Source organism: Rhopilema esculentum, chromosome 21 (assembly GCF_057945365.1).
Source record: "Rhopilema esculentum isolate cy_ngs chromosome 21, ASM5794536v1, whole genome shotgun sequence".
Classification (NCBI taxonomy): domain Eukaryota; kingdom Metazoa; phylum Cnidaria; class Scyphozoa; order Rhizostomeae; family Rhizostomatidae; genus Rhopilema; species Rhopilema esculentum.
In genome coordinates this window covers 9,144,407-9,158,821 of record NC_142835.1, presented here as the reverse complement: position 1 = coordinate 9,158,821, position 14,415 = coordinate 9,144,407, and the positions used below count along the sequence as shown (strand labels likewise).

The 14,415-nt window shown below is 36.9% G+C and overlaps 1 protein-coding gene across 4 annotated transcripts in view; it reads right to left on the bottom strand.

The window, feature by feature from the left end:
- The window catches only part of LOC135684486 (uncharacterized), a 56,332-nt gene that overhangs the window by 14,155 nt on the left and 27,762 nt on the right, over positions 1-14,415 (bottom strand). For all 4 annotated transcript variants that reach the window (XM_065200067.2, XM_065200069.2, XM_089114939.1 and 1 more), the window contains exons 29-41: positions 14,301-14,377; positions 13,568-13,712; positions 12,722-12,761; positions 12,216-12,274; positions 11,234-11,266; positions 10,124-10,209; positions 8,680-8,814; positions 7,314-8,280; positions 6,144-6,277; positions 5,239-5,307; positions 4,372-4,468; positions 2,417-2,523; positions 2,105-2,186 (exon numbers count right to left, since the gene is read on the bottom strand). In XM_065200067.2, the coding sequence (XP_065056139.2) occupies positions 2,105-2,186; positions 2,417-2,523; positions 4,372-4,468; positions 5,239-5,307; positions 6,144-6,277; positions 7,314-8,280; positions 8,680-8,814; positions 10,124-10,209; positions 11,234-11,266; positions 12,216-12,274; positions 12,722-12,761; positions 13,568-13,712; positions 14,301-14,377 (2,031 nt within the window). The remainder of the gene's footprint in view (positions 1-2,104; positions 2,187-2,416; positions 2,524-4,371; positions 4,469-5,238; positions 5,308-6,143; positions 6,278-7,313; positions 8,281-8,679; positions 8,815-10,123; positions 10,210-11,233; positions 11,267-12,215; positions 12,275-12,721; positions 12,762-13,567; positions 13,713-14,300; positions 14,378-14,415) is intronic.

Genomic DNA, 14,415 nt, shown 5'->3' with positions numbered 1-14,415 from the left:
TTCAGGACATCGCGTGCATTTGTAGTTGGACAATGCCAATAAAGAGTAAAACGACACACTGAAGTCATTGAGCACAATTTACAACCAGAAAACTCACTACCCCTTCCTTCTGCCAAAAATGGGTAAAGACAGGGAATATATGTTTTTAAAGAAAAAATTTCAAACCCTGGAATATCTAAGACTGGAATGCTAAATTCGAGAATATGGAGATAGACAGAAGTTCCTTTAAATAAAATCGGATACATTGCTCATGAAATTTTCCCAAAAACCTGGCTAGCTCTCACGGGTATGGTATTTTCTAAACTAAAGCGGAAAATTCCCACGTGATTAAGAGAGACCTTATCCATCGTGAAAACATTTTGAAACAGTGGCTTTGTCCGGTCCAGGGCGATAAATCAAATCACGTTTGCTGTAATTTAATCAGTCACTTAGGCTAAACATCAGTTTATATTCAAAGGATTACTTACAATAACAAATATTGAAATAAACAAGCCTGGAATCTCGATGCCATTATTCGTCATGAAAAGACCATTGATTCAGGCACTACAGCAGTGACCTGCTATAAACATTAGCCAGATAAAGACGAAACATTTTGGTTCAGCAAATGCGTCAGTAAGATTCTAAAACAGGAGCAGTAATCAGCAAAGGATTTCATTGGAGTGCTGTGTTAACTTTTTTGGTTATGCTTCCATTGTTCAGCATTGAAAGGAAATTTGGATAACTTGTTTGAGACCAGCGATGCTCTTAATGATCTATACAGTTCAAAACAGTATCTTCAACCAGTGGTGTAGAGGAAAAGGAGGGGTGCAACCCTTTGCAAAAACTACAAATCAATGTTTTAGGTAAAAAATACAACTAAGATGAGAATGAGGTCTTGATAAATAGCTCATTTCCGAACGAGAATGATAAATTTTGTATAATCTCGTGTTTTACTTGTGGATCAAATATTATTCCTTGGACAAAATTAACAATGCCGGCCTGAGTCCAAGTTGCACTAGGCCCCTACTCCTAACATCAATAAAACTTTACAACAGGGGATGGGGGCGGTTAAAGGGAAATGTCCGTTACCTAAAGGTTGAGTCAGCGGGGCTTTCTCCATTGCTGTCAAGAAATTCAGAAATTCAGAAACATAAGCATTTTTCTCGGTATGAAAGTGTCCGTTATAACAAGGTGTCCGGACATCGTACTAGAGGTCCTTGTTAGGATACCTTTATGTATTGAAGGCGATCTCTCGATTTGTCGGAAAGAATGAAGTCATCAAATGACTGTTATCCTTACTCCAAATAAAACTATAACGGGAATATAACTTTTGTAACAATTATAACAGGCACAGAGGATAATAGATGTTGAGTGACAGGGAAGAATTAAACGACGATCCACATGAGCATAGCGAAGGAATAAGACAAAGGCACCGTCAAGCCCTAAGAATAACATTTACATTTGGCGGGATTAAAAAAATACTTCCCATTTCACAACAACAAAAATTCATTACAACGTGAAAGATAGAGATATTTTTTCTAAATCCTTGTGAGTAATTAAATTCAATTTTGCCTTGTTCCACTGGCGTGCTTGCCGCATACAAATCAAGCAAGACCTTTGCTCATTCATTCTCATATGACGAAAACCCACGGTCACAGTCAGCCCAACACCTTGGTAAGCGACATGAATAAGAAATTTCCTTTCATATTCGATGTTGATTTGGAAACTCTTCCCGTCCGAAAATGCCTGCTAAGATTACCTGGAACATCCAACTGCTGCCGACTCTTATATTTTTCACATCACCCCATCCGCTCCTCTTACCCCCAGAAACTGTGTTGATAGTTTAGGTAAGTTCTCAGCAGGTTTTATAAAAGTCCAATGAAAAAAAACATATTTCCGATCTCCTATGTCATTTTTTGATAAACCAACACTGTTTGAAGAGGGGTATGGGGGGCCTAGCTGAATGCACCCCTGAAGATGGAAGTTGAGGTATAACAACTTCTGGCAGAGGCTGTAGCATAATTATTCGTGCAATATTGTCAAACACGTTTACGATCAGACCAGACTTTTGTTTAAAGATAATACAGAATAAAAAACAGCACTCTCTCAAGTGATGAAATCTTACCATCCACGTGCGCAAAATTTTGGATACCACATCTTGATGTATCTTCCAAATTTTCAACATCTCAGATCTGCTGACGGTTTGCCTAGTATAGAAATAATACCAATTTAGTTAAACAATAAAAACCAGTGACCTATCAAGCATCTTGATAATTTCTCGTTAGCCGCAGCGCATTACAGTCAATCATACAGCAACACAACAGAGAAATATGCAGGTTCAGAAATAGTGGCTGATTTATAGCTGATGATAAGAAAATGCCTTGGCCTAGTTTCTCGCGTAACAAAGTAAAACTTTCAAAATGAAACCATATCTCACTCCAAAAAAGGATTATTCTCGATCGTGTAAATGTTCCTTTGTACGTTCTCAAGGCTCCTCGTGAAATCGTTGCAAATTTCCGCCTTTTTAAGCTCCATAAACAGAACCTGTCGTAAACCAAAGAAGAAATATCAAACAAATGACAAACAGAAACGAAAAGCAATATATGAAGAAATTAGGATTAAAAACCAAAGATTAAGAGTAAGAGTAAGATAAAATTCCAAAGAGTAAGAGCATTTCTAAGCATTGTAATAGAACGCATGAATATCTAGTAAATGAAGACAGCGTAAGCTGTTGAATGCCTAATTTAAATTATATTGGGAAGCAATACGCAAATGACGTCATGATGAACGGAGAGGGGAAACAAGGTGAATTTAAGACGCGACAATAGAGAGAGAGGATGGCAATACTCTTATTTAGAAATGTTCGTTCAAATAGAAATGCCCTAATGTGTTGTATTTATTACTTCCATAACTGCTTTCATAAATTGACATCAGAAAGTATCGGAAACTGGAGGGGACGGCATTGACAGTGCCTTGAGGAGAATAAATTCAGGGAAAAAGGTTGAGTGCCTATCTTGAGTACATTGAAAAACCATCTATGTTATAATTTTCGAGGGAATACCTGAAATCAGAAATCAGAAAAAGGAGGGCTGTCCAGTTCCAGATAATATCGAGTAAGTGGGACAGGGGAAAAAAATTAATGGCGGGAGTGACCGGATTCTTGTCAGGGGAATCCTTAAATATTATTCATCTCATACACAATTAGCCACTCATTATTTCTAAAATCATTGTAAGAAGCACCTGTTGCAAGGGTTTCCGAGGCAAAACGCAATCGATTCACAGGGTACTGGGTTCGTCTCTGGAATATACAACAATTACCGGGTGCCCTGAGAAGGACATATTGTTGGTGGGCCAAAAGGTGATTACCCCGGGGGCTCTAACCACTGATTAGCGACTCTCGCACACGATAAACAGGGGGCAGGGGCAGTAACACCGAGCCCTAGAACAGTCAGTTAATGCTATGATTTCTTGTGGTTAACTAAGTTATACGTACTTCTGATAGACCGCGGACGATAGAATCGGATAATAAGCTGAATTTCACGTGTTTCAAAGAACCAACACGTGGGGAGAAACAACAGGTTTAGAAGCGAGTTGTGGCGTATTGATAACAGGCAACCAAGACAACACTTTTAGGGATTTTTAAAGATCTTATTAACGTCTTGTCTGATCTGCCTTTTAGTCTGCTTTCGAGATACACTTGAGCCAGAAACTAATGAGGTCACCAGTAATTTAAAAAGTTTCTACAACAAATGAAGACTTGCCTTTTGCCAATTACAGATCCAACGAAACCAAATTTGATTAATTTTTTGAAGACCTCGTACCCCGAGATAATTGTATTTGTGCTTCTTAGTTAATTTTTCCTCTGCGAAGTGCGCTTCAGACAAAACATGCAAATTTTCCAACTCAAAATTATTTGTTAAATACAAATTTAACAACATTTTCTTGTTTTCAGGCTTCTTTGAAAATAACGCCCTTACTTTTTCGATGGCCTCAAAATTTATAATCAACTCAATTTTATGCACATTTGCCTCAGTTACTCTTTCTCCTAGCCTTAATCGTGTTCTCAGCTTCATAATCGTGATCTGAAGTCCAGTTGGTGACATAACTTTGAGTATATCTTTTGCAATACAATCGATACCCTTATTTGGCCTAAAAGCATAATCAGTTGAGGCATTTTGAATTGCATTAATCTCACGTAAATTCCATTACATTTTAGAGTGTAGAGCCTTTATTAGGCGATTCTTTCTACGCTTTGTTTATTAAGACCACGCTCTTCAGAAAATAAGTTTTTAATTGACCTATTTTCATCCAAACGATCAGAAAACAATCTGTGGTAAGAATACTATGTCAAACTGAGACTGGGTTGGAAAAGAGGCATCTGTCAAAACGAACCTCAGCTTTCTGTGCCCTAACTGACTGCTCAGTGACACAGGTGCTCAACTTGTCAATAATATCTTGATTTTCTGAGACAATTTGCTCCTTCTGCAGTCTACAAAAAACCAAAATATGCCTTAAGAACTTGACAATTTAAAATCAATAAAATATATAAAACAATCATTTTAGACTCTTTTCAATCAACGAAGATAAAAGGTAGAAACCTCGAAATAAGTTTCATTGATTAGAAAAACCATTGGTTTTTTTACAGAAATTGTAGCCTTCTTTTTCGATATTATGTTTATCTTTGAAAAGCGCAGTAGCTAAATAAAATAGCAAGTTGTAGTTCCAATTCCATGCCGGGGCTTTCATGCAATGAAAACACAAAAATCAAAAGCACCATCCAAATCCAGCCATGTTTCGTTTGGATGTACGAAGAATGAGTACTTATATTTTCTGAGAAAGGTTTTCAGGAAATAAGGATATTATCTGGGGGGAGGATTAACACTTCCTGGGTCTGCAGCAGGGAGGCCACAAAAGGTAGCAACCAATCAATGAGGGCCCAAATGTTCCCTTGACAAAGTTTCTTCTAGATTTATCACCATCAAACTTTAAAAAGCAGCAAATGGTTTTATGATCATGATCGTTTTGGTACGAGATTAATTTTAGCTTTTCTCGTTTGGTGTTTTGCTTCTTTGTCAAAACCCATGGGAGGTCGAAGACGTCTGGTCTTTTTGATAGGTACTTTTATCTTGATGGTTTTAGATTAATTAGAAAATTCAAAGTGTTGCTTAGGGTAAAACAAAAGAAAATTAAGAAGATGTTGAATATTCCAATAATAAATGGCTACAAAAATGATTAAGACAAAAACACTCGATCAACAACCTTAATTCGCCTATTTTCATGGCCATTTTCTCCATCTCTCTGTCTTGGTCCTGTAGCTTGATTTTGTACCTGAATTGCAACGAAATGCAATGAGAGGTGCAGTGAGACTAATAATGGGCGTAATCCTTAGTTGATGAAAACAGACATGTTTAGCAAATCCAGCTATTCATACTTCGAATAAAACTCTAGCACAATCAAATGTTTCTTCAAAGCGTGTTGGTTTTTGTAAGCCAAGGGAGCAGGGATTAGATCAAAGATCCACCATTCTACACCACAGGATAATATTTATGGTGATGAGCAGAAAGCCTAGAGAAACTTCTTACTGAGCTACGCTTGCTATTCAATTACACATACTTATCAAAATACAGACAAAAACTTCATACTTTCAATTATAACAAAGGCAAGCGCCTTTTGACCCAAAACGCATAAACAATACTGGCTATTACAAATTAAAACTAATGCTGCTAAAGAGTGCAAGAAACAGACTCAAATCACTACAGTTACATCACAGCTAGTGACGTCACTCCAAATCCACTTGTCAGTGGAGTCTCTTACAGTTTTAAGGTGGAAATCGCCCATTGAAACACCTTCTTGAATACATGGAAAATTAAAATACATTTGAAATATATCAGGTGAAGTTTGCAAACCAACACAACTTCAATGCACGTGCGGTATAACAGCACAATTATTAAAAGGCTCGGCTTTTATAATATCTTTGGTTCGTATGTTACACGTGCATACCAATGGTGAAAGCTTCATAATGGGAGAGAATACATGCAGCTTGTGTACCTGCCTTTATGGTTATGGGCTGTCCTATAAAAAGTATATGGAAAAACCTCGTAAGGATATCAGGATAGTTGTGCAGATAATACCATCAATCCTGAAAAGGGATTGAAAAAACTTACCGATTCTCGTCAAAACTCGCGATTTTTTCATACAACGATTTGATTGTTCCGCTTAGTTTGTCTTTCTCTTGTTGCCACTTTTTTTGGGCACTCTCTCTTGACTGTTGCTCCTTCATCAACTTGCTTTTTAGACTCTGATGATGGACATTATATAATAAAAACAAATATTTGATGGGTGCAGAAAGGAAGAAACAAAGTTACGAAACAGAGTTAATTATGTATCAACGAAGAGCAAATGAAGTACTAACAATTTCAGAAAGGATGTCCAAGCGGGGCAACCCAAAGTAAGAAAAGAAAACTAAGCTATTAAAATTATAAAGCTTAAATCAATCAATATGAAACAAATGATTCAAAAGGATCAACGAGTCTCAGAAACGGAACTCATGGATGGATTTTGAAATAACTGCTAGAAAGCTAACAAGAAAGGAAAGGTGCATCAATATGAGCCCCTCCCCCCTCCCACTCTCCGAGCCCTTGCTCCTTGAGTTTACACATGCTCTTATCGTTCTAATGCTCATTTGAAATGCATCCGTTCATCTCTTTTTATTTCTTTTTATAATAACCCACTGTTACACCTTTCATTTAAAACTTATAAAACCTGTCACTATCTCCGACTCAATTGAAAGATCTGACTGTGTCGCTTATCCAACACTTGGCAACAATTTGATCCAGCGTTTCTGCGACTGACATAGTGGAATTTTAATGCATTTGCCAGAGCATCGTTTCTTGAGTTTTCTCGAGTCCATAAAGGGTTAACAGAATGGATAGAGAATCTTTACAGAAACCTATTACATTTTTTAGACAGTGTAGCATATTATGTGGGTGAATATCCCCTTGGGTTAAACTGGAAGAAATGTTTAAATAAAGCCCTCCATTGTTATCAATTTGCTTCTGTGCCCTACTTTAGCCTATTTTCCTTCCTCCTTTCCTTCCCTCATGTCCTTTCCCTTTCCTTCTCCTCTTTTCCCAACAATTCGTTTCCTGCTTGACAAGGGTTGTTATGGTGGGAATATTTCCTCTGCGATAATTCACTGCAAAAAGGCTTGGAAAAATGATCAATCACAATTGAATTGTGGCCTAGTAATTGGTTTGGGGCCAAATTTCAACAACGCATAACCTGGTAAATATCATTTAAACCAAATCCTAAACCAAGTGTATCAGCATACTGACCTCGAGTTCGCTTTTCAGTTCAGATTCCTTCACAGATGCAGCCTCCTTCGTGATTTTCAGTTTATTTTTCATCTGTTCGCAGCTGTCTAACGCCCTGACATACGCATCATGGATGTCCTCGTCTTCATCATCCTCTCTTGTCCAGCCATTCCCGTTGTTGTTATTGTTGAATCCACTTTCCGTCATCACAGCAACATCCTTTTTTTCCGCTGCTACTCGACTAACCTCGATTACTTTTTCTGCCTCGATTTGGTCCGATTTTCTTATCATTTCATTGCGTAACTGTTCTACGTAGTGGCCGCTGTTGTGGCCGGATATTTCGTCAGAGCTTTTCTTTCCTTTACCTTGCTTGGAAATTGTTTCTAATTTTTTGACTGATGGGTGGGAGTTGGACTTGAAAAGTACCTGATTACCGTTTATTTTGAAAGAGTCGTCAGTGTAAAATGGAGCATCATCGACAACGACGCCGCCGAAATTACTGATGCAATGAACAATGGTCGGTCCACCGCCATTTATATCTGACTTAGCATGGATAGAGGAATTTGAAATCTTTTTGCTATTTTTCGTTTTTGATTTCGGTGTGTTGTTTGATTCCGGCAGTATTGAAACGATTGCTGGGTCAGTTGCCATCACTGAAGTCTTTTTTGGAGACCTATTTTTGTCCTTACCGCTAAAAGCGTCATCGATGAAAAGTGCCTCGTTGTCTTTATAGAAACCTTTTCTTTTCTGCTTTGCAGCCTCTCTTTTAGAAAACAAGTATATTTCAGCCTCTTCGGCAAGATAAACAATGTTGGGATCATCGGGATCAAACGCAAACTTCGGCGAGGATGCAAGGAAGAGCCGCAAACCGCCATATGAGTTTATAACCCTATTTGAGTAGATATCAAGAATATCTAATAGGTCTTTGCCGTCACTGTCTGTTTCAACATTCATACGACCCTTACTAACAAGCAAATCTGCGAATATCCTGAAAAAAAGAAAAAAATATTTTGAATCTATTTGACGTTTATTTTGCAACGATTGCTCTGGCTGCCGTTTCACACTTTTCATGAATGGAGAAATGGTTGCCAATCATTTGCAAGCTACTTTTGATACCCGGGAATAAGAAATGAGACCAAAATAATACCTCAAATAAAACTAAGACCAAATTTTTCGAAACTGCAAAAAGGAAATTTATTAAGACAAACTGATGCAATCTTTCCTTGTCTTTTTTTTGTTTGCCTTATAGACTGTTATAAGAATCGCAATAGATTTAGGTCAGACCTCAACATCCTTATCGCTGTAAACAATGAAAAACCAAGGGCAAAATGTTCACGTCATAAGGCCTAAACTTTCCCGAAAGACTATATATTCTGTTGATACTTACGAGTGTAAATGTTCAACAACAGTGTCCCTTGAACATTCTGATGCAAAATCAAAACCTTGAATTTGGGACTGCTCAAAAACTGTAGAAGACAGATCAAAGTTACTAGACGCAGCCGAAGACGAGAGTGACGGAGATCTGAAAATAGATAATCAATTAGATTTTCTGACTTTCGACTATTTGACTCTTTCACAATCTCATATCTCAGATACAAATTCAATTTTAAACAACAGTTTAATACTCTGCAATTTTTGTGTTTTACTATTCGTATTACAATAAAATTACTATCCGTGAATCCTTGAATGAGCGTATATATATTTAATACATACTTCGAATCTACGTTTGGAAATAAATGCGCAGCTAGAATGCTGCATTTCTTTAAAATATTTGTGTAAGACTACAATGCAGTGATATTTCTCCTTAGGCCTCATCAAATCAATAAGCCCGTGGGCGATTACTGGAGGGATGGGGCGCTTAATCAAAGAAAAGAGGGTTATTCAAAGGACCTCGTGGAATGTTCTACGGTTAAAGGGGGCTCTCACTCGAGTATTTCCGGTATTGAAATTTGAAAGTCATTTTGCAACATGAATTACCACAAATGGGTTAAAAATTGCTTTAGAAAAACCGGGGGCTAATAGTAAGAGACAATTTCGGAGTTCACGACGCCATGATGAAATTTTACTGTCCAAAAGCTAGTTCAAAACGCTCAAGTGGCGGAAACACGCCAAAATTCTGGGTTGATAGAGGCAGCTTTACCGTTACTTTGGTCGTATAACTTTGTTATAATAGAGAGAATACTTTTAGAATGAAAATCTGAATTTTGTTGATAAACAATGGATCTTGCTTGAGTTACAGCGGAACATACAAAACTCGATGATATAAGGCATCCTTTCCACTAGCCTGGGTTAAAACATACCCGGGTTAAAAGTTATCCGTTTTTAAAGTGAGTCAATGGAAACGGCACTTTTCTTCGACCCGTTTTTAATCCGTTTTTGATCGTTCCCACTAAGCCAGGTTAAAATGTATCCAGGGTGAAAAGTTGTAAGAGAAATCAGTATTTGCTTCAATTTCTATCATTGTAGGCCAATGGAAGCAACATCGACATCCAGGATTTCGTTTTTTGATTTTTGGCGCCGTCTCAATTTTTAAACGTTACTGTTGTTGCAAGTGGATCAAAAGGTATCCGGGTTCGGCGTTTCCATTAACTCGCAGGTGAGTCAAAAGATACCCGGGTAAAAACTGACCCACTTTGAGACCCGTTTTCAAACTTATCCGTTTTTCAAGTGGGTTAGGGGGAACGCGACGCAGAAACGGATAACTTTTAACCCGGATATGTTTTAACCCAGGCTGGTAGAAAGGCTGCCTAAGATGTCGTTGTATTTATTGCGGCCTTTGACCCACTTGAGTAATGGCTCTGCGAATTCCGAGATGGTCTGTTAAGACATACCTTTCAATTTTTCTCACTTCCTGTAAAACCTGACGCAGTGAATTTGTTTCTTCTTCACCAATAAATGTTGTTAAATTTTGTGATCCCTAGAATTCAGGACAAATGAAGGCATTCAAATCAGCACGGAAAACTAAACAGATATAAGATAACTGGGAGATGACTGGGATTTGAAACGAAAACCTAAGAAATTTCAAGGATCCTGCAAATGCGTCCTGTCTCCATGTTGTCTATTTTTAAGTGCTGAGTACACTGAGAGAGACTGGTATGATAGCTAAAGTTTATTTGATTTTGGCTGATTACACAAATAGGATTAAAACGTGCAAAGAAATCATACAACATACGTAATTCATGCAAATGAACATAAACAAGGTGAGTTATTATATCAATATAATATTAAACATTAATAGTTATGAGAAGTGAGGCAAGATACAAAATAAGAATAGAAGAGTGACAACAATAGTAAAGAAAAACAGAGAATGGAATGATAATATGTAACAGTGAAACGATAAGTTCTACTTGAAAACTGATTGAAATGCTGATTGAAAACTGTGATTTTAAGTTCTACTACCAAACTACACAGAAGATCTTCAAATTATCAATTCTAAAAAAGATAAGAGCAATTATCCGCAAATGACATCAAGCTATCGAGCAATTTGACAGGCTGGAATCAAGTTCTGACATCAATGGAAAGCCTACACAAAGGGGGCAGGCAGCAGAGATAGCCGCGAAATTTGGCAATTTTCTTTACTTTGGTACAGTTTTGCATTTATTCTTGGCAATTCGCTACCATGCTTATCTTTATATATTCGCCCCTTGCCCACATAGGCGTCCTTACAAATAAATCTATAGTATCTAGTAAACTAAGTCACAGCAGAATACCAGAATAAGCAAAGCTTAGTGCACAGTGTATCATCTCAGCTTTGCTTGTAAAGGTAGACCTATGGTTGAAACTCAAGGTATAACAAAATACGAGTCTCTGGGCGAAAAAATTAAACTTCATCAAAAGCCTAACTATACAATTTCATCTAAATGACACAGCACAATCTGCAAACACTAACTATTTTGAAATAAGGACACCTTACACGATTTAAAACTTATTGATATATTTACCTTATTTTTCTTTTTCCTGCGTCCCTTGGTTCCCTGAATAAGGCACAGCCATGATTACGTTTTATATCTCATCAATAAATGATGTGTATAAGTAAGTAAAGAGTAAACAATCTTTTGGTGGTACAAAACTTGTAAATGGCTTTGAAAAAAGCAAACATTTAGTAAACTAACGCTTTTCGTCTGACACTCTTCGGAGTTTAAAACGTCAGAACATAGGTCGAAAACTCTACGCTAGGAAATATATATACCCAGTTGTGGATCGAAATAGGCCAATCAGAAAACACGAGCACATGACTGTATAGGTTGACCAATCAGTGCCGCTTGCCTATTGAGAATGTTACCAGTGGAGTCCTAAGGTGAAAACGAACTCCTTTTGTCTACACAGTAGCGGTTTTTTCGTGCTTATGTAGATAGATTCCAAAACTGCTAGGTGGAACGACGATCGGGCTTTACCAATAATCCGAAACATGTCGCCATTGTCGACGTTTTAAACTTTGAAGAGTGTCAGACGAAAGCTTTAGTTTACTAAATGTTTGCTTTTTTCAAAGCCATTTATAAGTAAAGAGTACACAAAAAAAGGTTATGTAAATGGGAAAACGTGTTTTAGGCAGTCTTACCCTAGAACCTTTTAAACTGGCTTCATACCGGTGAAAAATTGAAGCACTGAATCATTATTTTATTTTCCTATAACCACCAGTAGAAGTCTGTCTATTTTTTTTGTCAAAGGTGTATAACAAAAATAAACAAACTGTTTTTAAAGGTGCTGCGAGACGCTTCTACATACGCATACCTTTCAAACAACAACAACAGCAACAACAACAACAACAACAACATTAAAAAAGGAAGCACTTATTATGGTTTTGTGAATTTACTAATTCATATGCTAGTTACTTTTGAGCCATTTGATTGACAAAACCCCTTCAATTTCTTTCAAATATAATCTGATACCCGTAAAAGACGGTAGATGGGTTTGATAACATACCTGTTTGCTTGCATTACCAGCCGACACCTCTTCTTTTCTCAACGGAAATAAAGCCGCGTCTTTAAAGAAAAATATGCGACTTTAAACAAATTTCATCATTTCTACATAACCCTTGAAAGGCTGAGCCCTGTTTAAGGTGGTGTCCATGAAATCGGTAAGAAAACTGACCTTTCTTACCCACAGGTTTTCTGGTCTGCCTCAGCTGCTGCTCCAGCTACAATTTGTCCTTACAAAATACAGGAAACAAGAAAATTGTTTATGGAAGAAATAGTTGATCATCCCCAGTTGAGCAGCTGAATTGTTTATGACTGGCATATTTTCAATCAAAGTGCTTAGAAAAAAATATAGGAACTACAAAGCTGGGAGACTGACAGTGTCGCAAAAACCACAATCACACATTTTTCTTAAACGGGACTGTACCCACTTTGGTAACCACTACATCAAGATGCAAAACAGCCTTCCACGCCAAAAGGACTGAAATCTACTTCACAACAGTGGAAACGTACCTCTGTATGAAAAAGGTGTACGAGAGTTGAGCAATGGGATCTGCAAGGGGAATTTAAAACGTTGCAAAACAAAATTTATATACAGATTCCTGATTTTAAGAAAATAATAAACTGTTTAAATATGCCTTCGAAACAGCAAATTCGACATTTATAAAATTGCTTCATTTGACAGTCCTAAAATGCCCATAAAATATATATTACACATGTTTGTTTGGTTCTATAACATTCTCGTTCAAAATAAATTCTACGTAAGATTTTCAGATTAGAGCTTTGGTCATACGAGGTAAACCAGCCATATTTCTTTAGATCTTATGTAAGCAGATGAAAAAACATTTGTCATGTGCCCGAATAAAAACAACCTCGATAGAGGCAAGGAATAAATAAATAAAAAAACAGTTTTGTTCTTTGGATTGAAAGATTTTAATTTGAAAAAAAGGGTAATAAAACTCGAAAATTTTGTTGGATGAGGCCCTTAAGAGAGTTCATTTAGTTTGTTGCACAAAATTAAAGAAAATATTTAGATAACTTTGGTGCAAATCATTACAGTCCACATCTACACAATAAAGCTTAAGTACAACATGATATATATCATAAAACTTAACCATAGTCGGACACACACCCAATTTGGAAAGGCGAAAGGCTAAGTTCAAGGCCTTTTGGACAGAACAAAACAAAATATTCTTCTCAAAACTGAGCCATACAATTTGCTCCCTTTCAATGTCTTTTATGCGCAATTTTAAACAAAACAACTGGCTTGGGAGGCTTACAAATTGCAATTACAAGAAGCTAAAATTATAAACCCGATTATGTTATTCTAAAATTTATTCCAATCCTAGCTGCAATTACCTCTGTAATGTGTTTACGCATATTCTCTTCTTCGTCAAGCTCATTCAAAATGTTGGTAATGTCATCGTCTATTTCTCTGATTTTTTCCATCTTCTTCTTCTCTTTTTCTTCCTCTAAAGATGACTTCTTCATGAGCTTCTTGTGGCTACGAATAAAAAAATTTGAACACTGAGATAAAAATTGTTCTTTTCTGGGTTTCTATCGATAACAATGTCTTAGAACTTAAATCAGATTGAACTTCTCAATAAAACTGCAACATAAAAAAACATAAAATTCTTTCATGAATTACTACATTTGCATAATAATGGAAACAAGATGAGTTTAATAATAGAAGCTTCGGTTTCTAAAACTGCTTCAGTGGCGGACACCTGGGGGGCGAGGGGAGGGGGGGTGACCGCCCCTCCAATACTTTAGAGGACAATGGTCTTTTGTTCCAAAACAATGGGAAATGTGACGTCATCTTATTAAAACAATAGGCTTGCCCCTCCAATATTTGACCAAGTGTCCGCCCCTGAACTGCTTCATTTACCCATTAAAAGTCTTCTAACTGGCAATATATTTTAAACCAGAAGACATTAATTCTTTTCATGAAATGATACCAAGAAGATATCGCATTAAAATATCAGCAAATATTTATCTAATTAAAAATAATGTCACAGTTTCACTGCAGAAACCTCTTTCTGTACAAATTTGAAAACTTATGCAAGATGAAAAACTGGAGTGTGCTGTATACCTGCAGGGTTTCATTCGCTTCGATTTATCAATTTTCGAAACGCCGGTATTTTGTTTTCTAGGCAGCTCGATTTTGTGCTAAAAATAGATTACACAATAAGATAAAAGTGCTTGCA